A 25,526-nucleotide genomic window follows, 5' to 3' on the forward strand; every position below is an offset into this window, starting at 1 on the left:
ATCACACCCAAGGCCACTGTGGCAAGGACATTGCCCCCGCACATGGGACACCTGCTCCACTCACTGAGCCATTATGGGGTGCCGTGTGTAAAGTGTCTCACGCTGAAAATAACATCAACATTTCGCCACATTTAGCTTCAAACAATGTTTAAAAAAGTGGTGTGAATTTTTTAACGTCACCTTTTACCACATTTACAGCAATATTTGTTAACTTAGAAATATATTAAATAGTTAAATCTAAATATTAAATCTAAATCTAAATGTTAAATCTAAATGCTAAATCTAAATCCAAATGTTAAATCTAAATATTAAATCTAAATCTAAATGCTAAATCTAAATGCTAAATATAAATCTAAATGTTAAATCTAAATATTAAATCTAAATCTAAATGTTAAATCTAAATCTAAATGTTAAATCTAAATATTAAATCTAAATTTAAATGTTAAATCTAAATCTAAATGCTAAATATAAATCCAAATGTTAAATCTAAATATTAAATCTAAATCTAAATGCTAAATATAAATCTAAATGTTAAATCTAAATATTAAATCTAAATCTAAATGTTAAATCTAAATCTTAATATTAAATCTAAATGCTAAATCTAAATGCTAAATATAAATCTAAATGTCAAATCTAAATATTAAATTTAAATCTAAATCTAAATGTTAAATCTATATGTTAAATCTAAATATTAAATCTAAATCTAAATGTTAAATCTAAGTGTTCTGGGTGAAACTTAATATTTAGCTAATATGCAAATTCACACTGCTGGTCACCGGAAGTACCAAAATAAAAGCTCGAGATGGTCAGACTGTGTTTATAGAATCAAATAACGAATTAAAACCAACATATCGGGGGAAATGAACACTTGGAACATACATTAGCGTGATAATAACTACCTAAAATAACAAGAAACATGTCTGGAGAAATTTTATTTGACGTGTACTTGTGTGAGTTGTTGCTGAAAAGTTGAGATTTTGAAAATTCATCCAGAATGACACCCCCATGCAAAGATCACCCCCCTGTGACCCTTCATTTGTCTGTGAGGGAATTTTTGAATTTTGGAAATGGGCAAAAATGTCCAGGGGTAAGAGGGTCGACTACACAGTTAACAAGCTTACAACGTGTACAGTGCTAAAAGCACAACACTCACCAGCAACATCCAGTGTCCACCGGCCAATCTGCACCCACAAACTGACTTCTCTGTCTTTGTTGTAATAGTTTCTGATTGACATATGATACAGTAGCTAAAGGAATTGTGGCCAAACAAAAAAGATGAAGCACTCTGAAAAAGATGTTGGACGTGGCTCTTTTTCTCAAGGCCACATACGCTCTCTCCTCATCGGGGACAATTGAAAAACTACGGCGGCTATGTGGACACAGGCCGTTACACTCAACTCCACCCTCTCTATGTTGTAGCATGTTCTGACTGTAGTGATCACACACTGATGGACGTATTAAACCGACACAGACTAATTGTTAGCATTAAGTCTTTGGATCATTTTAACCTTATGTTAAATTATTTTGTGATTTTACAGGAATATTCGCCACTGGATGTTGCCGTGATAGAGTCGTGCTGCTACCCAGACAGGAAATACAGCTGCATCTTGAGAAACAGGTAATAAATTTGTTTTATTGCCCAACAGATTGAAGATGTTGAGAAAAGTCTTTAAGGATTTTGGGAATACTTTCAGAACAGCTCTAAGTTTTGTTAAGCAAACTTTTGTGTATCTGTTTTTCAGATTGTTATGGTAACACCTGGAGCACGGACTGTTTCTAATACACACAGTACAGCATGTGCTCACACACACACAGATGCACACACAGGCCTACACAGAGGGCAAAATTATGTATTCACCAAACTTCCATCCTCTTCCCACACAAGTCATTTCTCTCTGTCAGTGTGCGGAGGTGATGTAACAGGCCCGTGTAAACAAGCCCGACACGGAGAGAGAAAACGAAGGCAGAAAAAAACACTGAAGCCTCTGAAGCTTGTGTGTGTTTGTTTGCATCCACCCTCACAACACAAACACACACACAGAGAGAAATATGTTGTATTCATATTTAAGTTCCATTGACTCATCAAAGAAATGTGTCTTTTCCACTTTGGGCTCAGCGGCTTCCATCCCAGACATAATAAACAAACATGCGGAGTTTCCAACACACCAAAGTGGAGGCATTCATCAGCTTGGGGGGATACTGGACACTGCCACTGGTATGGGAACCTGTCCTGCGCCGTGACCTTTACATACTGAGCTGACAGCGAACGTCAACCCGTAATGGTTAAAGTGACACAAGTCTGCTTTAAGAGTTCGCTGGAAAACCTCCCTGTCACGACTATTAAAAAGTCATAGGGCTGGTCGGAGGTGCGGGAGGAGGGAGAGGGTGACGGGAGGGAAAAGGCGAGCAACAGCAGGTGAGAAACAGATCAAAAACAAGTCAGTGGAAATAAAGGACAAACAGGGGGTGAGGGAAAGAGGGAGAGGTGTTTGTCACAAGCACGGAGCCAGGGAAATATGAGGAACTGCCCGTCCTATCTTAATATCTTAAAGGGTAAGGTCAGTGTTTTTCAACGTTGACCCTATTTCTCATCTATTTGTGACTGAGTGACTCACGGTAATTTTGAAAATTGTCTTGTGTTCAGTCACTGCGGCCACAAAACAGGCTGCACTGTAGCCACTTGGAGCTTGTTCGCACCGTCAGTTTACGTCCACTTGAAGTTTTTGTTTTTGTCACTGACAGGCTCAGATTGCTATTGTAAGTGTCAGGCAATATTATGGAAAGGATCCCGACAGAGATAGACAGTAAGATTCTTTTTGTTTAACCAGAAACAGTCCCAAAGTCGCTATCGCCAAACCTGCCTGACTTCCATTTAAATAAACAGTCATTGTATCATCCTAAAATACACTGAAAAATCGAAAGTGATCTTGGTTCGTCTTTCCACTGTCCCGACGGTCACCAGTTCTGGTTTTGTTAAAACAAACCCTTAATTCACCCGGCTAGATATGAAGATATGCTGGCTCTGTACTAGTATACGTCACGCAACAAATATTCTCTTTCTATTACTAACACACTTTAAAACTCACCAGACCAAGTTGCCCAAATCACGGGGCTCTCATTGAAAATGAATGACTTTGTTTAGGAAGCTCTGGTTGCTGTTGGTGTGAACATACAGTAATAGTCGACCAAAAGTTATTCGAGCACAGATTTAAGGTTGGCAGCAGCAACATGAATGGCTGAAGGAGATCATGACAAAGTTTGATTAGCTAACTAGGAGAGGAAACACTGAGTCAGTTGATAGAGAGAGACTTGTGAATGTATTTAGCAAAAAAAAAAGTCTTCTTGACTGAACTTACGCTGAGCGGCATTTGTACGTTTCATACATATATCAATATCAATATCAGCTCCATTCTGCTTAACTTAGACCTGTTGTCCTCGTTCGTGTACATCTTGTTTGTGTGACATCTAGTGGTAGCAAAAGCACAGTACACTATTACAGGTGAAAACAAGATGGCAGCCATCTCTGCCAAGTCAGTCTGCAGCTGATCCCGACACAAAAATGGGCAAGGTACAAAACCTGAACAAAGTTTGATTAGCTAACTAGGAGAGGAAACACTGAGTCAGCTGATTGGTGGAAGAGGTGGAAGTGGGATAGAGAGAGTATTGTGAATGTATTTAGCAAAAAAAAAAGTCTTCTTGACTGAACTTACGCTGAGTGGCATTTGTACGTTTCATACATATATCAATATCAATATCAGCTCCATTCTGCTTAACTTAGACCTGTTGTCCTCGTTCGTGTACATCTTGTTTGTGTGACATCTAAATGGTAGCAATGCACAATCTAAATCTAAATATTACAGTTAAATCTAAATCAGATCTCTCTAAGTCAGTCTGCAGCTGATTAAATCTAAATGGGCAAGGTACAAAACCTGAACAAAGTTTGTGGTTGAAACCTGTTTATGTACGATAAATAATGTTTGTAGTTTGATATCTATGGGGTGCCGAATGTAAAATTTCAGTCATACTTTTCTAGCTATATCTAGATATATTTTGAATATTTAGCTAACTTTTCTCACATTTAAATCATTTTCTTCACATTTGAGGTAGAAATTAAGTGGTGAATCTAAAGCTAAATGTTAAATCTAAATGCTAAATCTAAATGTTAAATCTAAATCTAGATGCTATATCTAAATCTAAATGTTAAATCTAAATCTAAATGCTAAATCTAAATGTTAAATCTAAATGCTAAATCTAAATCTAAATGTTAAATCTAAATCTAGATGCTATATCTAAATCTAAATCTAAATGTTAAATCTAAATCTAGATGCTATATCTAAATCTAGATGTTAAATCTAAATCTAAATGCTAAATCTAAATCTAAATGTTAAATCTAAATCTAGATGCTATATCTAAATCTAAATGCTAAATCTAAATCTAAATGTTAAATCTAAATCTAGATGCTATATCTAAATCTAAATGTTAAATCTAAATCTAAATGTTAAACCTAAATGCTATATCTAAATATAAATGTTAAATCTAAATCTAAATATCGCATACAAATTTGACCAATCTAAACAAGAATAACAAGCTAAGATGCTGTTAATTAGCAAAATATTTGTTTGAGTACATTGGGACCTTGTCATCATCACGTATCTGGACACTGAGACTTTATTATTGCAGCATTTCACACAGGCCAATTAGGAGTGACAGAATGTTCCAGACAAAAAGGACATTCCTAGCTTGGAGTGTGACGCAAGGAAAATTCAAAATTCACAAAATGAACAATGTTCAGGCATTTGAAATGAACTGTTTTATATTTTATTACACAGTTGTTCCTATCAAAAATAAACCCAACGTCCCCATATAAGGATATCATTGAGATTAATGCTTAATTTTGTATACTTATCAGATCCTACTGATCTCAAATAGCTAGGAGAAATTAAAAATGCATGCCAAACAAAAGCTCAGGTCTCAGGAGGATATGGGCTGAATTTATTATCAGGAGGTGAAGAAGAGTCATCACAATGTTTTTAGAAGCTTTTTAGCCAAAAAAACATGGATGTTTTTTAGCGACCAGTGTTTCCACTGGAGATATTGCCAAGAAAAGTCAAATTTTTTTTACCAAGCCATCACTTCTTCTGGAATAATGCCACAAAAATCAGGTATTTTAAGCCAAAACATGATGTTTTCCCAACATAAATAAGTGGATTTTTTAACCACAGGTTGAAGACAGCAGTGTCGAAACATAAATAAAGTTACAGCGCATCTGCTTTATAATAACAGATAAATCTAATGTGTCCATGGTTTGTAGAACCGCACAATGCCAATAACGATTCCAGTGATTGTGTTTCCCAAACTGAGATAAGATAGAATTTCAGACTAATGCAGTTTCTGTAATGAGTCCCCTGGAGAGTAAAGCGAGGTCAGTGGAACAAAAGCAGCTCACTTTTCACGTCTGATTCTTTGCCTCAGAGAGCAAAACATGAGTCAGGCAGAAAAGTGGTGGGAAGCTTTGTGTGTGTCTGTGAGAAAGAGTGTGTTTATACATGAGGGGAATGGAGGTGGAGAGGAGGACAGGTGCGGAGTGTTTGTTCAGGACAGCTCCTGCCACACCTGCTGCGGCACTCCTCTGACTCTTTGTAGGCCACAAACACACACAGGCCAGTATTTAAGATCTTTATCATGAGAATGCATTAATGTCATTTGAGTAATTCAATGGTGCACATTTTTTAAAACATCAAATCTTCAGTCTGAAGGTCCCTCCTCTGTCCACTGTTGAAAATCTCACTCTTAAATGCAAGGTGGCAGGTGTCCTTTCTGTCAGGTGTGACTTTTATGAGAGAGCGGGGGAGTCTGTCATTGTTTTCTGGTGCTAAAAATAGATTTTATTGGCATCCTGGTATTCTAATGGTTACTGTGCATAACACATGACCAACCAGTGTTGTTTCTCATACCCCTCTTTCTCCATGTATCCTGTTCGTCCATTCTCATGAACGTGTTTTCTCAAGAACGCCCTGAGGTTATTTCCTTAAATCTGGCACAAAGGTCCACTTGGATTCAGGGGTGCACTGCTGTGATTGTGGTGGTCAAAGGTCAAAGGTCAAGGTCAAGCAAAGGAGTTACACAAAGCATGAGATGGACAGGCAGTTTGGCGCAACTGTCGTGGTGAAGAGGGAGCTGAGCCAGAAAGCAAAGCTCTTGATTTACTGGACCATCTGTGTTCCAGCCCTCACCTGTGGTCATGAGCTCTGGGTAGTGACTGACAGTGGATACAAGCAGCTATGTTTCCATCTGGCCTGGGAACGCCTCGGGATCCCCCAGGAGGAGCTGGAAAATGTTGCTGGGAAGAGAGACGTTTGGAGTACTTTGCTTAGCCTCTTGTTCCCATGACCCGGCCTTGGGTAAGCGGATAAAAATAGAGGGATTAAAAAAATCACGTTATTATGATAAAATAATGAAGTGCTGACATTTTATATCCAAAAGGTCAAAGGTCAACTCCACTGTGACATCATAATGTTCTGCAGAAACACTTTTCTGGGCGCTACTCAACGCCATAACTCATAAGCACAAGGGCAGACACTGAATTGGTGACTCTAATCCTGGGTGTCCATCTTAAACTCTGCGGATCGTCTAGATCTCCTGATTGAAGATGTGTATGAAGGATCCAGTTTGGAGCTTCTTAGCAGCAACATCCACATTTAAAGCACCGTGTTACCGGCTCACCCTCTCCCTCTTTTAAAGGCCCTGACACACCAAGCCGACAGTTGGTCATCAGTCAAAGTCGGGCCATCGGTGAGTGTCTGTCGCCCTAGTTTTTGCAGTGTGTCCTGCACCGTTGGCACTTCGGCGTCAGCTGCTTTTCGGCCGATTGAGCATGTTGAATCGGCGGTGGAGCTTGTCGGTGAGAGAGATCACTTTAATTGGCTGTTCAGGTTTTATTTCCTCGCCCCTGTAGCGAGTGAATCTACCTGTAGTGAAACCGGGGCTAACCGGTGCTTCCTCCTCAGGCTCCACTTCACTCAGCTGCCCGATAAACCCGCTGCTTCTTCCCACTTTAACCTGAATAACAAACCGGAGCTAGCTGGGAGCGGCTAGCGGAGCGTTAGCCGCAGCATGACCGGAGGGAAGCACAGCCAGTTAGCCTCCGCTAGTCTCTGAGCTAGCCCCGGCTCTCCGTTTGGATCCAACCGGAGCACCGAGCCCTGGTTTGTTATTCAGGTTAAAGTGGGAAGAAGCAGCGGGTTTATCGGGCAGCTGAGTGAAGTGGAGCCTGCGGAGGAAACACCGGGACTGTCTGGATGTAATAGTCCGTGGAGGTGCTGCGGTGCTCGGCTGCACAGATAGGAAACCCCTCGGCTGACAGGATGTACCACTCTCTCACTCCGCTCTCTCTCACGCAGGCGCAGAACGTACGTGCTACTTGGCCGTCGGATGTAGTCCGTGTCGTGTGTTCAAATGCAACTGACACAGGGCGACGTGAGGCGACGTGAGGCAACGTAGACGACGAAACAGTTGGCTTTCATCGCCACTAGTTCTTTGATGTCAGTTTGGTGTGTCCGCACCTTAAGCGCGGTGGCCTTGTGGGTGACCTGTGAGGGTGTGACGTGTACTTCATTGTGTGTGTGGAGGGGAGCAGCTCTCAGGGCAGTCGTGGTGAAGACGGCAGGCGGCAAAGAGTGAAGATAGTCAGCAGAATTAAGTCTAGACAAGCTCAGGGCTCCTGTTCAACCTGTAATAAAGCCATTGTTGTGAACAGCACCTGAATGTCTCGCCATCCTCCCTTCTGCAGAGTGGTCCAGACCGCTTGAAGCTAGTTACTAGCTAATAACAAGCAAAGCTAAAATTGATATTCATCAGCCAGCGTGTTCCCAACTATGGTTCGGAGCTGGTAAACTGTCACTGAGAAGAGGTAACAATTGTCCACTGTAATAACGACACGTGAGTCTGTACAGACATGGATGCAAACCGCAACTGCAACTTGACTTGTTGGCGCAGGCATAAAACCACGAGGCACCAGTTCTAGGTCTCATTGTTGTCTGCACGTGCGCCTCGACAACTCCGTTCTTTCTGAAAATGGCACTACAGACATGCACATATATCATTTTCTCCCTCAATGTGCAGCACATGGGTGTGTACGTGTGTGTGTGTGTGTGTGTGTGTGTGTGTGTTTGTGACTGAGATATAAGACGACTGAGAGAAACAGAAAGTGCACAGCCTGTTCCAAAACACAAGAAATGGCAAAGAAAAACAAGCAAAGCGAGAGTGCCAGTAAGAAAGGATGAGAGGAGGGGGGGCGAGGAATTTAAGTCCCAAAGTTATTTTTAAACCAAGAACAGGAACTCTACTGTTGACTTCCCAAACACTGAAACATAGATCGTTATAAGAGCAGAGCTGGGAAAAGGAGACAGGGAGGGCACACAAAAACTCACACACAGCTGTCAGGTGTGCCATCCAATCCGATACACAGGGCGCCAATGTTTGCTATATTTCATGCTCACAAATTCACACTCTCATCAGGACGTGCGGCTGCGTCCTTTAATGTAAATAAAAGTGTTTTGGAACATTCAAGACCTCAAATCTTCAAGGAGAGATGAGACAGGCATTCGTTTGAACTTCTATTTGTACATTCCTGTTTTCCCATGTATATATATATCTATATATACATATATCGCATTTGGCTTAATTGACTATAATCAGGACATGGTATACATAAGTAAGAGACATTTCAGAATAACCCAATTACAGGCCAGTGGTGAGCATATTGGAGTCGCAGCATTTAAAAAAAGGGACATGTGAGGAGACTTAAACATCGCCATGGGTACAATTTCACACTAATTAAAATAAATACAAGGTCATCGACTGTAATCATTTTCTTGGCGCAATCGGCTCAACGTACATCGTGTGCTTTTCCACCAGGCTGTTATTATCAAATAAAAACGTCGAGGTTTAAGGGGAGTGAGCCGGGACACACACAAAAGCGGGAGGGGGAGCGTTCTGTGTACGCAACGCACACACACCCTGCCATTCATGCGTGCTTTGTCACGAGCTGTTATGAAACCTCAGCTTCATCAATGGCTGTTGTATTCCCAAAGTGCCGGCTGGTGCAGGACGGGAGTGGGAATAAACAGACACACAAGAGGAGCGAGATCAGGTGCAGCAGTTATGATGATCCCAGGAAGTCGTTATCGGTCAGGAGACATGTTTGCGTCACAGAGTATCATTTCCTCTTGACCTTTAGCCTGGGTCGGCGCCTTCTGTGATGAGCGAGGTCAGCCTTAGCACGCACTGCAGGCCCTGGCTCTCCTGACGGGGTCAAAGGAATCTGGGTCACCTGTACCTGTTCGTCAGTGGATATGCTGATGCTACCCACCCCACCAACCACCCAAGGCAAGGTCACGCCCTCCCCTCTGGATCCCCCCCCTTCCCTCTGCGTCTTCGCCCTCCCCTCACCTCCGAGGTGTCACAGAGAGCACCCTTGTTCTAGCTCTCTCCTCCTTTCCACCGGGACCCCTCAAAAATCCCAGATATCCCTGCAATTTCCGGTGCAATGTTTATTTGGCGGACAGAGGGCTGGGGGGCGAGCTGCCTTGAAAAAAGAGCCTCACTCACAAACAGTTTGGGCTGCGTTCGAGGGTAAACATGTGCAGGAGGGGTACGCGAGGCGAGCGGTAAGAAGGACTGAGGCTTGTGTGTTCTGGTCCTGACACACAGATCCCACCTCAGCAGGGACACAGAGCCACGCTCTGTTCAGGCCCCAACGGCCACAGTCTAATAAACATCCCCCCGCCGCCTCCTGTCTGTACACTGGACGGCGCCCTCTGCTGGAGAAATCAGGACACGACACAGGAAAACAGGGCAAAACAAACACACCAGTGGCCTGAAATAAACATCTCTCTCAACGCTGTAATTACTTAACAAGTGGGACTTGTAATTTCAAGCACCACAGTCGGTACAGGGGACGGGCGCAACACCACCAACACTTCTAGACCAGAGGTTCCCAGCCTTTGTTCTCCAGTGTGCCCCACAGAACCTGGATCTTACTAAAATATTGATTATACAACAAGCAACCCAGTCACCAGGAAAAATATTTGCTTTGAACTTCAATGCAAACCATGGATACTTTACATCTGTATGTTATTGAGTAACAGATACATACGCTGTGCTTAACGTGTGGGTAGGTTTGGGCACAAACACCACTTGGTTATGGTTAGGAAAACATCATGTTTTGGCTTAAAATACCAGTCTTATTAAGAGTTTTTTATCAGTTCAGACGCCACTTCAAACTTACTGACCCTTCACTTGTTGCAAAGAACCCAATGTTTTTTCCGTCTACAATAGATGCAGCATTTGACACATGGTTAAACAATGGAATCGCCTCACTATGTGATCTCAATATCGATGGCACTTCCACCTCTTTTGACCAGCTAGTTGAAAAAATTTACATTCCTTGAGTACACTTTTACAGATATTGCAGCTCCGAAGCTCTTTAGCTTCTCATTTTGGGTGTCAAATCTACGAACTACTCAATGCTTGTAATCTTGCAGCTTTGGACTCTTTAAAGCAGAGATCGGAGGAGGATACTGGAGAGCAGATATCAGACAAGGTGTGGCATAAAGCTTTTCAAAAAATGTGTTTTTCCTCTATTTGTCTGAGACACACTGTTGTTCAGTTTAAGACTGTACACTGACTCCACTGGTCCAGAGCTCCGCTGGCTAAGATTAGCAGTGATATTGAGCTTACGTTTGACAGGTATAAACAGCCTTCAGCCACTTTATGTCAGATGTTCTGGTCATGTCCGAAACTATTTCATTTCTGGGCTTTAACACAAACCCTTTCAGCAGTGTTTAGACAGTTGGTTGCCCCATCTATGTCCACACTCCTCTGGATGTTAACAGTAGAGCCTCTTTCTGCTCACTTCTGGTCAGAAAGCTCATCCTGTGTAAATGAAAGGACTCTTCACCTCCAACATATGGACACTGGGTTAAGGGGGCGATCACACAGACGCTTGAAATGCTGGAAGCGCTTTTTCAATGCGTGCTAGCTACTGCCGTCTGACGCTCAAAAGGTTATATTCTGTTCTATTCATGGCACTGTCCCTGCTGGAAACACAGCAACGTCTCAGTAAAAAACAACTGCTCTTTGTGGCACTATCCTCGGTGGAAACACGGCGTAAGGTTGCTAAAAAACACTCATATTTGATGGACTAAAAGGCAACTGGAAACACAGCGATGACTCTACAAAACTACCAGTTTGTGTTGTTTATTGGTCTCCAACAGTGGTCTGTATTGTGGCAGGTGTCTCAAGCTCCAACACATTCTCACTCCGACCTCGTCACATATTGATGTTTTGGTCATGGACTTTCTACGTCCACATACAACGTGCAAGGTACCCTGGGTGTGTTGGTTGTTGACGTTCAGAGACACCGTGTCAACTTCAGCCTGTTACATGCATTGTCTTCTTTCAAAATACACTTCTGTTTTCACAGGAAATTAATGTTAACATACAGTCTCTTTCAAAATAAAACACACTACGTTGGTACAACACTGCAAATTGAGTTTTTTTTCCCTTCAACAACAAACGCATATGGTTACGGTTAGGCAACGAAAGCATGTGGTTAGGTTTGGGACACAACAACGGGGTTTGGCTTTAGAATCTTACGGGACATGAACACCACTCTCTTGGGTGAAAGTCGATGTTTGTAGTACCTGCCCGTCCCTTTCAGACTTTCGCCACCTCAACTTTGGTCCTTGTCCCGCCATGTTTCCCCCTGATGCCTCCGGGCGCTTTTAAACTATAACAACAACCGGCCGCATATCATACTGTTAAAGGATGCCTTTTTTTTTGTTGGTTTCTGACACCGCAAGTCACTGCCCAAGTGCTATATTTCGATGACTGAGTGAGACCGTGCTCGTCTCACCTAGGTGTCACGTCATCCAACATCCCCCCCACCTCCTGATGACAAAGTCAGCTCTCAACTTGAAACTATATCATACATATGAAACGTACAAACATATCCGTGATTTTAAGAAATGCACAATGCTGACATTATTTTTTTGGCATCTGGGCTGATCTAACACGTGAGCCACTTTGCCAGATGTCATCAGACTGTACAGATGTTAATGTGTCCACCTCTTGAATAATCCAAGTAAAAATACAGATTAAAATCATGTGTAGGAAAGTAATCAAGAAGGCATGAAATGAAGGTTTCCATAATGTTTTAATAAGTTTAAAGAAATCAGTCAAGAGCCAGTGAGAACATAACCAGACATAAATCCAGTCAGTGCACAATCAGAGCCTCTAGAGCTGAGAGTCTGTCCTCTGAGTGGCCGACAGCGTCTCACTTCCTCCTCAGTGAGAGCGGCTGCAGCAGCGGCACAGGTAAACGATGGATGGAGGGGTCTGTGTAGGTGCAGGGTGAAGGCGGCGGGGAGTTTTCAGGCAGCAGGAGGGGCACATGTAGGAGAGAGTCCGACTGACAGAGGGGAGGCAGGAAATGAGGTCGTCTGTCTCTCCTGTAGCTTGCCTCTTGCTGTTTGGTCACTCCCCTGCACCTGGATACAAAGAGCCGCTGCTGCTGCCGTTGGTTGTTTGTCGTGACAGAGTCCTTGTCATTTCTATCTGCAATGCCCAGACTTTGCAACCACTCACAGAGCCGGGCATCTTCCTCTTTCTCAGTGAGTGATGGCACTACATATTTATGTTTCCCAGCACAGTCCACCTTAAAGCTCCTCTTTCTCCTCTTCTGCTGCTGCTTGTCTTTGATCGCAGGATCCTCTGATGTCTGAAGTGGAGTCACCCATCTGCCCTGCTTGCCTCTGTCTCTGCCACTGGCTCCTGCAGATGGACAGAGGTGAGAAAACAGCTGTCTGTCCTGCTGCACCCGAGGGCTCGCTAACCATGTGGCTGGAAAACCCCCTGGCCTGAACACAGCTCCTCTTTGTAGATCTGAGTCCACCTCAGGCTGAAAGGCATCCAACACTGTGCCGGACTGAATATCCTCTGAGAGCGCATCGTTGCACCCCAGTGGGCATACAAGTGTACGAGCATGGTGGCCCGTCTGTATGTCGTTATAGGTGTGTGTACCTGAAGCTTCAGTGGTGTGTGTGTTTGCAGGCAGCACAGCTCTGGATCTGCAGAATATAGAGCGGAGTCGTCGGTGTGGGGGCAGATTGGCAGAGAGCCCCGGCGGCCCGATGCTGCGAAACAGCGGAGGAGGTCGAAGGACAGAGGAGGGTCTCGAAATTCCAACTTTCCTCTCGATGTTTTTATGCATCCTGTTTGAAGGGTTCAGATGCTTCCTGTGCAGAGATCCACAGCAGTCCAGAGTGAAGGGGATCAGAGAGACCACTACTCTTCACTGATTCACTCTCCAAAGTTTAGTCTCCACAGTGACAAAATGTGGCAAAAGAAAAATAATGTGTCAGCCATACAACACAGATGGAGTCTGACTCTTCATCCTTACAAGAGGATACTTGCGGTCGTCATTACAGATGACTGTACCTCTTAGTAGAAATGGCTCAAAGCACAAGGGTACTCCTGTCTTCATCGTCTGGTCCTGGTGGACATGGTTTACCACACTGACTTCATGCTTCAGTAATCGTCTCGTCTGTCGGCTCATCTGAGTTCCTCTCTGTCCAGTGTGTTGTTTCAGTCTTTTTGAGTCTGACTTCACTGAGCTCTGGATGACACCCATCTCTACTCCAAACAACCCACTCACCTCCTCTCTCTTTCATCCTGTTGCCCTCTGGGACATGAAAGGCGCAGACCATCGACTATTCCATCTCTAAATAAATCATGAATTAATCGTGCAGTGAGCAGGGGACATTCTCCATTTGTCAAAAGGAAAAGATCCACACACAACTTATTACATTTTTAATTTTCTATATTCATATTAACACAAACAAAAATGCAAAGTGTTTATCCAGGTTGTGTTATTACAGTTTTACAGTGAAATATGTCTTAAATTACATTATCCTGCCCAGAATCCAAAGCACCTCCTGAAATAGAAATTAAATAATTATAAATTGACACCCTAATTATCTTTCTTGCTGAAAGTTAGATGAGAATTGACACCATTTTCATGTCTGTATGCTAAGGATGGTGCCAGAGTCAGGACACAATTAGCTTAGCATGAAACAAAACGTCATCGTCAACTACTTAAAAAGATGCATGCAATTTTTTTTTTTTACATTTTCAAGTCAGATGGAATTAAAATATGTAAGTTAGAATATCGTAACTAAAATAATTTGACCACTAACTTCTGTATTAATATGAAGTTGGTTCAACTTAATTAAGTTTTTCTAGGTCAGAGCAAGTCTTGTTGGTTGTACTAAAGTTTATCAACCTTATTTTTTTCTTAGGTTGAACAAGTGGATATTTTTTTTTAGAGTGAAATGTTTCAGGGGGGTTGTAGATAACACTTAAAATAAAGACATTTTTCAGCATCAAACAATTACATTTGTTTCATTTTTGTGTGTTAAGCCCTTTTCACACAGAGCGCGCAAAGCACAGACCTCCGCCGACGAACCCATTCAGTGTGTATGTGCTACCGTGGCGCAAGAGCGCACCGCTCTGCCGGCGTGCGAGAGGGCACATGCCACGGCGTCTGTGCACCGCCAGCCTGTGCTGGAATTGAAAATGTTTTAATTTCACCACAAAGCGCTGTGACGACACCTCGGCACGTCCAATAGCAGAGAAGAGCCTGAAGTAGACCCGGAAGCGGTCACCATGGAGCTGTAGCTCCTGAACGAGCCTGTACTCCCCCAAATCCTGTCTTGCGCGCCTTGGTGGGCGCCACGAAAAATCGCGCTCTGTGTGAAAGAGGCTTTAGTCAGTTCACAACTTAGTTTACGAAGCTGTTCAAAATTTAACATAATCTTTGTTTTCTTTACATTTTTAAGTAAGATGGAATTAAAATAAGTGAGTTACAGTATCTTAAAGAAAATAATTTGACAACTTAATATCACCACAACTTTTGGATAAATATTAAGTTGGTTCAACTTAATTAAACCTTCCAAGTCAAAGCAAATCTCGTATGTTGTACTAAAATAATTGAGTTTGTCAGATTTCAAAAGACTCATAGGACTCACTCAAGGCCAGAATTGGAGCTACTTAAAAAGATGCATGCAAATAGTTACCCTTTTTTTTTTTAAGTTGAACCAAAGGATATGTTTTTAGAGTGAAATGATTCGTGGGGTTAGTAGCTAAAACTCTCAATAAAGGTTTTCAGCATAAAACAATTTGTTTCATTCTTGTGTGTTCATCAGTTGATATCTTAGTTTAAGAAGTTGGTCAAATTTTTTTTAAAAAAACTTTACTTACATTTTTAAGTAGAATTGAATTAAGATGAGTAGATTAGAATATCTTAAATAAAGTAATTTGACCACTTAATATCGGCACAACTTTTGGATAAATATTAAGTTGGTTCAACTTAATTAAGTTTTTCTAGGTCAAAGAAAATCTTGTTGGTTGTACTAAACTAACTGAGTGTGTCAGCTGGAGCTACTTTCAAAGATACATGTAGTGTAAACGGACTGTCCTGTACTTCCTCATCTGACCAGGCGAGGGCGCCGCTCAGAGCGCAGCGGACATGAGAGGCGCTAAAAAGCAGCTCTGTCCCTTTTTCTATCTGCGGCATTAAAGCGGAAGTACTTCACTGGTCCGCCAAGGCCGAGATCACCGCGACCAGAGCAGCAAGGTAAACACTGAAAACACATCCTATTCTTTTATTCCACCTCCGCTGTGTGACATTTAGGAGTGTGTTTAGAAACTGTCCGGGCCGAGTGTATGTGTGTGTGACAGCGCGAGGAGGAGACGGAGGGAGAGGTTAGGAGGAAGAGGAGGAGGAGGACGACGAAGAGGGCAAAGTCATACGTAACGTAGGTTATGGGAGCAAATGAGGCGCCGGGTTAGCAAACATAAGAAGCTGTGAAAACACTGAGACTGAGGCAGAGACTAGATGGTAATGAGGAAATATTAATTAAGACACTTATTTAAACTCTGTTTGTTCATGTGTGTGTGTGAGTGTGTTTTAACAGCAGAGCAACATGGCTTCAGACAAACTGTTAATCAGAGCTGGACTGTAACCAAGTACTTTTACTCAAGTACTTCTGTAGCTGAATACCTCCATTTTATGCTACTTTATATCCTCCACACCTCAAAGGGAAATACTGTACTTTGTACTCCACTTTAATTATATGAATGTCTTGCTTATAACTGTGTTATGTCTGTATAACTGTGCCCAGCCTGCATGGACATACAAGACACCATAAACTCATACTAGCCACCAGGACCACAGTGTGGATTATATATTTTAAAACAACAAGACACAATTCACAAACAGAAAACACTCATTCTTGAGAGCTGGGACTAAACCTTATTTTTTGGGTGGAAGATTAAGTTTTACTCTTGAGTTATGTGGGGGAAATGTATTTAAAAAATATTTATTGCAGAAACATATAGTGTAAGAGTCCTGAGAGCAGCTGTTATAACTATAATGTCTTAAATGAGGCACTTTATTGTGTAATCTCATATTATACTTGAAGATAAACACTCATTGAAACACTGAACTTTAAAACTATCCATCAACTCAAAAAGGACCTTTTACAAATTGTCACAGAAAAACTATAATGTTGATCGGTTTGTGGAGGTCCCAGTGTGGCAGCAGCAGGATTGTAAAGAAAGCAGAGGCTAAAGAAGTACTCCAATCAAATCAAGTTTATTTATATATCACATTTAATGTTGTACATGCTGTACAAAAGATAAGAGTGACACACAAATATATAGCGATATAACATGTACACAGATATAAAACAGAATAAAACTGGTAAGAACAAATACAAACGTGAAAAGATTATAAAATATTAAAACCACTACGAACAACCAAAGGCCATTGAAAACATGTACACTTTAAGATTCGTCTTAAAAGTGTCAGTGCAGGAGGAGGATTTAATTGAGAGTGGAAGGCTACACCAGAGCTTTGGAGCAGCTACCACAAAGGCACAATCACAATACCCCGACCTTTTATTCAAGTAAAAGTAGGAGTACCACCGTGTAGACATACTCCATTACAAGCGATAGCCCTGCATTAACAAATGTACTCAAGTAAGAGCACAGAAGTTTTGCACCAAAATATACTTAAAGTTTAAAAAGGAAAAGCTCCCTCTATGCAGAGTGGCCCATTTCACGATGATGTAAATTGTATTACTGGATTATAATTATTGATGCATTCATGTGACTATCACTGTCATGTTGCGGGTGGTGAAGATGGAGCAAATTTTAATTACTTAACCTATAATAATATATCATATTTTGTAGGGATACATGATAATAGTGTCACATCATCAGTATAAGCCAACATACTATATCATTTCTTACTCTGCACAATGAATGAATATTACATACTTTTAAATAGGGCCCAACTGATATGGATTTTTGGGGGCGATGCCGATTCTGATATTATGGAATAAAAAAATCCGATAACCAATATATCGGCCGATTAAATTTTTACGTTTTTCAATTTAAAAAACCCCCGAAATACCTGCTTTTAATGGGTTAAATATAGTTCAAACACTCGTTACAAGGATATAAATCGAAGGAACTATTTTTAAATGCATTTATTATCAGAAATTGTGTGGATCAAGCAGCATATGAACCATTTGAACACAAAATAAATCAAAAATATGATGTGCAAAAAGGCAGTAAACCTCTGGGAAATAAAATAATCATGCAAAGTCTATATGAATTAAGACATTCACATGTATGTTCACCGTACCAGAGTTCTTCTTCTTATTATTGCCAGTTTAACAGAGGTAGGTTATAGTGCAACAAGTAACACAAGGACATAATTTCTAAGTAAAACACCATATTCTCTGCATTTTATTAGTGATGAAAATAAGTGTTAAAGCTATAGTGCGTAACTTCTGTGGCCCCCCAGCGGATAATGCATTATTACAACAAATAAGCTGGCACTTCCGTGTACACAGAGTAACACTCGCTTCACACCGTGTACACAACGCTACACAAGGACGAACACCAGGCTGCTAACATTACATTACATTCATAGCACCATTTCCAAGAAAATAATAAAGTACTAGGTCCAGTACATGTAACAGCAACACATACTACTCATAATATAATTATAAACCAAGTCACTTACTGATCCAACAGCAGCAAGGCAACATCCGTGTCTGCCCTCAGCCCAATTTCTTCCTTCAGGGCTCTCCACCGAGGAAAAGCGACGCCAATACAAATCCTTGTTTACCTTCTCCGTCGGTCACTTTCCTTCTTTGCTAATAGAGCTTCAGCTGAACGTCCAGGCTTTTTCTTTGTGGTAGGATCCACTTCTGAACCGTGTCTCTTGGCCGCTTCTACGCCATGTTGCTTTCACTTTCTACCTGCGCTCTACCTCTTGCTATGACACACTCTGCTCTTCCTCCCCCTCCCTTCTTGTTGTGAGGAAGCATTTCCTGTGCACCAGCGCGGGAATGTCACCGGTCGACACGCATACTAAAAATGATATATATTGAAAAATACTGCGAGATGTTAGAGGAGCCGATCGGCTTTATCAGCATTGTGTCATCTCCTCTAGTAGTGGCTTGGGTGAAACGGACATTTACAGACCTGTAGAAGCCGATTACTCTCTAATGGCTATAATCGGCCGAATAATCGCCCTACTTTTAAAAGTATAATATTTCATGTCTCCATCTGCTGGTGGGCCATCACGATAAGAGTATACATGTGTAACATGATGTTAATTCCACTACAGAAGAGACTTGATGATCGCTAAAATTAGGTGGGGAAAAAAGGAAATATATGTATCAGTTATCATCCAAACAAGTTGTCATATATCGGCATATCGCACAGCAAAAGTTCTAATATCTTGCATCCCCAGTATTAAGCCTTCCTCACAGTGACTTGATGTTTTTCTTAAATAGCTTTTTGTGCAGCTGAAGACTTAAATTCAGACCATGTTATTTGTATATAATAACATACCCAGTTTAATATCCAAGCACACGGCTTAATTCTAAATTAGCTTCCTGAATCTGTAGACCTGAAAATGACCTCCCAAACGACTTGATTAATTCTTTCAGCTCTAATCCTGATCCTCCTGGCCAGTAACGTCTGCCAGTTTTTAATACTGCCGGTAGACGTAGGTGTTTAATAGGATTTAAGATCCTTTTATTTTAAATTAAATAAGACCTGTACCAGTTTTTAAAAGATGTCTCAGTGCTTTTTGCTGCCTAGTAACATGAGTGAAACTTTTCCTGCCCCAAGGGGAAAACATGTGTCACAAAAAACATATAAAAAAACCATCATCTCTGGGAATTTGATGTAGGACATTAGCACCAGTTCCAGACCATGTGATCAGAGCTCATTAAGCAGCTGAGTGGTAAGTGGGACAAATGATGTGGTGCCTCTTTTAGTCCGCACCCTGGGCACGCTTAACCTGCACCCTGAAGGTCAGAGCGCTTACTGAGACCATAAAGAGTGCAGTGGATCTGCTGTGATTTTATGAGCACTGGTCTGTCATGTGATTTTATACTGCACACTGGTTATCTTGCCTCCCAGTTAAACAACCCAGCCCAGTTTGTTCTTGTTTTGCACAGATTCAGATTCAGACACCTTTTATTAATCCCACCAGGGGCCGTTTGTTTGAGCAGCTCTCCCCGCACACAGTGCAGTCGTGCAGTTCATTTTTTCTTCTCTTACTGGTTTCATCATCAGTTCAAAGGCCTATCAGTGCCTTGGCTTTAAAGTCATGATAGAATCTAGTCAAAGCTTGTTTGTGCCTCAGGGTAATGCACATAAATCATACAGGTAAACACACACACACCCACAGTACGCCCTGTGTGTATAGAACGGCTGTAAACATGCAGGCCTTACAGACGCTCTTATGATGCAGTAAAACAAGTGTCAAACTGTCCTGAAATCACAATGACCTTAATCAACATCCTTCTTCTGTGCTCTCACTCAGATGGCTCACAGGCTGCTAGTACGCAGAATCTGGACATCCTCTTTGAAAGACATCCGCTGCCTCCCAGCGTCCACTGCCGCCACCGCCTCCTCGCCTGCTTTTTCCACCTCGCTGCAGTCCGCCACAAGCCGGGTCTCCTTCCTGTCCCCCTCACGCACTCTGCCTCGCTCCCTCCCTCACACTACCCGCCGGGAAGTCTCCTTCAACGTTCAGGACCACGATGACTTCACGGACAGGGTCATCAAGAGCGAGCTGCCCGTGCTAGTTGATTTCCATGCACAGTGAGTATGGCGGGTTGTCGATGACGGTCTGACCTAACAGACCGACTATATGAAAGTATACACTAATTAAAGTGATTAGATGTAATGTGATCCTAAAATGGACTTGAAAAAATGAAGAAATGCATCATCTCCTTGCATCTGAGAATGATGAACATTAAAGTATGATTTCCTTTGATTGACTCAGTGATTGCAGCGCTACAATCTTGTATGTTAAAGGGAAATTTCGGTTTATTTCAACCTGTCTCCTATCGTCCTAAATTTGTTTCAAGTGACTAGTGACATAAAAATAATAGTTAGCATGTTAGCCGTTAGCCTAGATACAGCCGGGGTGCATAGTAGCGTCAGACCTGTTAAAACGTAAGTGGACGGGCAACCTTCAAGTGCAAAGTTAGTCCACTAAACAAGCTTTTTTCCACAAAGACCGCCTCATATCGTTAGGATTGAAACAAATTTAGGACAATAGGAGACAGGTTGAAATAAACCGAAATTTCCCTTTAATTAAAGTGATGTAGAAAAAGGATTAAACCAACTCATAAAGATTGTGCAAACAGCATTAAACACACATAGTGGTGGGTTTTAGATTTGATTTTAAAGCTGGCACTGATTTTGCCTTTAAGGGAAGCTTTGGTATTTTTCAACCTGGACCTTATTTTCCCATGTGTTTGTGTCTGAGTGACTAACAGGAACAACAATGGTTGAAAGTGTTGAGCGAGAGAGCTGTGACCAGCAGCCATGAAACCGGTTGTAATGTAAACACTCGGGAGGTTTGTGTCCTGTAAAAGTACGTCCATTACAAGTGTTTGTTTTTGTCACTGACAGGCTGAGACTACTATTTTAAGTGTCTGATAACATCATGTAAAGGATCCCTACAGAGATGGAGCTTTTTGTTAAACTTTAATGTCATTTTTGTTCAACTAGAAACAGCCCAGAGGTCATCATCATCAAACCCACCAGACTCTGTTTAAATAAACACTAATTTTATCATCGTAAAATACACTTCATTCAGAGTCGACAGCAACAAAATAAAACTTACAAAAACAGTCCTGGTTCATTTTTCCATTGATCCAACAATTTCTAACCCTTGTTTGGTTGAAATTAAACTTTAATTCACACAGTTTTGTCATGTTCACACCGTTACTCTCACAAGTTTGAACGCTAGAGCATTTTTCTGTTGGCTTTCTTCACACAGGAAATTACTGAATCGATAAATGAACGTCGGCTGGTACGTCCTCTGCGTCATGCATCCCCGGAGGATCTCAATGCTGACTGGCTATTGCGGCACGAATTGGTTGCTGGAATTCAGCTTTCCCAACTCTTGTGAATAAGCGTGTGATGCAAAATCAGGATTCTCGCTTCATTCGCAACGTTAATGTGCGTATTTCGCGTTATTTACTGCAAAAACAAAAGTTACCCTTTAAAATGCTAAGTTTAAAATCATGATTTAAGCTCATTAAGGCGTTTGTCTTCTTTCGTGCTTCTTCTCTAATCATTGAAAAGTTTAAATGCTAATCTAGCCATGCTGTGTTTTTTTACATAAGTTAAGTGTTCTGTAATTAACTATCTTGCATGATAAAAAACAGTCTTACTCTCAGCGACCAGGACTGAAGGTCGCTGTGTTGGAGCAGTTTGGGAAATCCTTAAAATCCTGTATCAACACTGATGTGTGGGTGTTGTTTTGGGATTTAGGTACTGACCTTGAGACAGACCTTGTTTTACAGCTGTCCTGCCCCTTTAAATGTCTAGAAGTGTAACATACAATGTGCGTGTGTGTTGCTGTTAAAAATAAACACACATGTACACCACTGACCGGGGGGATTCCACTCTGAAGACATGTGAGGTTACACAACAGTTACTGGAAAGAAGCTGCTATATATACTCTGTCCTATAGAGAGGTCTTCATCTCTGTAGCTTCTAATGATTTCATGCATTCTCATGTTGGGTGTAGACGTATATACACCCAACATATATCTCATCTGGATCCAGACACAGATTAGTCAGATAAAGGGTCAGCTCAGTGTCATCGTGTACTGAGATATGTTCCTGCTGTGACAAGTCAAAATGTCTGCTGTAAAGAAAACACTTTCAGTTTTTTCTTTTTACTTTGTTTAACAGTGAAACTTGGTAAAATCCAATAAATACATACCATCATTTTTCATGTTTTTATTGTTAATCGATTATTAAACGTTCTCAAAGCTTAAAAGTTAAATTGTGCCATCCATTTGATCTGGTTTGCTCCTTGTTTTAAAATCATAGTAGCTTTTTCTACAGAGCACCTCGAGGGTCAGACGGTTGCTGGGGAGAAGGACATCTGGAATGCCTCGCTTAGCCTGCTGCCCCCGCGACCTGGCCCCTGATAAGTGGCTGAAAATGGATGGATGGACTTTGACTTTGGATCTGTTTGTGTGTTTTTAGGTGGTGTGGACCCTGTAAGATCCTCGGGCCGAGGTTGGAGAAGGCTGTCGCGAAACAGAAAGGCCGTGTTGCCATGGCAAAAGTTGACATAGACGATCACACAGACCTGGCCATCGAATACGGGGTGAGACTTTCAGTTTTTTTGTGGCATTGTTGACTTTGCAATCTAAACTTTGTAGTTTGTGTACAATAATCATTGGGTTTCTTTTCCTGTGAATTAAAACAAATGCCTGAAGGACTTAATTTAGTACTTGATGTAAACCCATGTTGTATAGTCATAATGTTATTGTCTTGTCTTACAACACAGTAGCCCTAACCCGTGGTCAGACCAAAGATTTGCAATGAGACAAATCCGTTTAAAAATGGCAGAGAAAAGTTGCAGCGGTGTGCAGCCAATCAGCTTGTAGTGAACCCTGCTAGTCAAGTCAAAATAACCATGAACGCTGTGTTCGCTTGCTGACACAGCTGCTCTCACACTAAAGCGGTTACGTTTCGTTGAGAATCTTTGGTTTGAACTGGGCTTCACACAGATGTTGATTTGGATTTGTTGCTACCTCCACTGCCGGCTTAAAAGCGAGAGAGTTCTTTTCTCCTATTCCACAAACGTACCTTAATACAAAACGGCGAGGCAGAATAATGACATGACATTGCCGCCTTGTACAGGCAGTGTAAAAGGGGTTATTGGGTAGCCCTGGGCCGGTGACAGCCTGAGGAAGAGGCGTAGACTCGACACGTCACTCTGCATTAAAGACCTTTTAAACAAGAGCTGCTTGGCGTGCCCACTTACTTGTTTTGCGCTGGTCAGGTGGTACTTAGCTAAAACAATATTTCAAAAGGGTACATTATGAAAAAAGATTAAGTACGGCTGTTATAACACATGACTTGATGTGTTTCCAGGTGTCTGCCGTTCCGACAGTAATCGCCATACGGGGAGGTGACGTCGTCGACCATTTCGTGGGGATCAAAGATGATGATGAGCTGGACTCATTTGTCACCAAGATCATTGGACAATGAACCAGCTGTCCCCGCCCTGCCACTCACCACCGTCACGGTGCTGTTTTCTGTGATCCTGGCCGCCATCTTGAGCCAGTTTAGCAACAGCCGACAAATAAACAATCCCAGCTGGCAAACGCTCAAATGCTCACACCCATCCCTAGACACACACTGCTTTAGCTTTGCATTACGGCCTCTGTCTCCTTCTGTTTTGTGTTTCCTCCTGTTTTATTTTTTGTCTAGAGATGGGTGTGTGCTTCCATTAAAACTTTAGTTCATGCCATGCTCCATTTTGCAGCAGTTTCATTTCTCTCCACAATGTGATGGCTCCTCAGCTCATTACAGGAGCAGCCGGGCTGGTTGTGTACGTTTGCTGTAAAAGTCTGTAGAATGGAAAATACGCCGCTGTACTGCACTTATACTGTATAACATGAGGGATGAACGTGTCTAGTTGTAGTGCTGGAGAGGATTTACCTTAAGAGCTGACAATACTGAATGAGGCTTGTGACAGTGTTAACTGTAGTTCCTGCTTTAGTCCACACGGTGGCGGCGTTTCACTAACATCACTCAGCCACACATGGTCATTTTACACCATTATGCCTAATAACGTGAGAACGGAAGGTGTGTGAGTGCGTGTGTGAGTGCATGTGTGTGTGTATCTGGGTCCTGACTGTGAATCTAGCGTCAAGTGGGAATTACAAATCTGAGTTTGATTTAGTTTATTACTCAAATGAACTCTATGTACCGGAAACATGACCAAGTGGCGTAATAAAGGAGTCAGAAGATGTTACGTATGTGAATCGTGTTTTTGTCTGTGGTCGGAAAAAATGACAAGGGGGTCGCAGTTTTATTGTCCCTAATGACACTGATGCAATTTTCACAGGGCATACTACAGAAAACACACCAAGCAGCGGCGAAGCGTGCCCTGCAGCAAGATGCTATGTTGTACTGTATCTATGGAAAGCTGCAGTGGCCGTCTGACTCTGCAGCGAAGTACGAGAACACTAGAAGTTGGGGATAGTCTTGTAGTGGTGAATTGAAGCTAGTAAATGAGTCCTGTGACTCCTGAGACACGTTGACCTATGCTCCAAAAACTTCCCGCCTGAAAGACATGAACACGCCTCTTGGATTTATTGCCCAGATCCTTTTTTTTTCTGTTAGGCTGTTCACATTATTTTTAAATTGAGGTCAACATCAAATTCCAGAGGGAACTGGTCATCGTCCTGAACTGACCCACACTGGCCGAAGAACAACGCAGCACAATGTAGTATGGAATAGCGGTGGGACTGCTGATACTAGTTGTATTTATCTTTTATGATAAGAGGATACATTAAATGATAAATTATGATGGTAACTAAAATTGTAAATAATTTGAAAACACACATTTGGCATGTATTGACTTAAATGAAACACACACAGTTTCAGGGTTATTGGGTTAATTGTTTTCATGTGTGTTTGTCCACCTGTGAATATAAGTAGAATATGCACTGATTAATGATTCATTATAGCAGTAAACTGTAGTTTAAAGGATAGAGTGAGACTCGGCGTGAGTAAACTGTTTCTGTATTAATTGTAGTATCTTCGTGAGCTTATCGGTGAAGATTCTCAGTCATCCAGGTCATGGTAATCCTCAGGGTTATATCGTAGGCAACTGGACTTTCTTAAGTCATCCAAGAGACTTCTTCAAACTTAATGTGTTTAAAACAGTTGACACTTTATTTTAAGAAGTTGGTTAAAATCAAAAACAGTTTGTACAGTTTTGAGTAGGATGGAATTAAAATAAATGAGTTAGAGTATCTTAAATAAAATAGTTTAATCACATCAACACAACTTTTGGATGAATATTATGTTGATTCAACTTAATT

At 41.7% G+C, this 25,526-nt stretch overlaps 2 protein-coding genes across 2 annotated transcripts in view; both read left to right on the top strand.

Annotated features, from left to right (window-relative positions):
- LOC125879051 (myosin-9-like) overlaps positions 1-25,526 on the top strand; it is a 110,472-nt gene that overhangs the window by 18,908 nt on the left and 66,038 nt on the right. The gene's annotated exons all lie outside the window — the stretch shown is intronic.
- Positions 15,566-23,827, top strand: txn2 (thioredoxin 2). Its single transcript, XM_049560812.1, has 4 exons — positions 15,566-15,697; positions 19,976-20,256; positions 22,669-22,792; positions 23,566-23,827. Exons 2-4 carry the CDS (start codon positions 19,976-19,978, stop codon positions 23,680-23,682), a joined length of 522 nt encoding a protein of 173 aa, XP_049416769.1. The 5' UTR covers positions 15,566-15,697; the 3' UTR covers positions 23,683-23,827.

Source organism: Epinephelus fuscoguttatus, linkage group LG19, assembly GCF_011397635.1.
Source record: "Epinephelus fuscoguttatus linkage group LG19, E.fuscoguttatus.final_Chr_v1".
NCBI lineage: Eukaryota > Metazoa > Chordata > Actinopteri > Perciformes > Serranidae > Epinephelus > Epinephelus fuscoguttatus.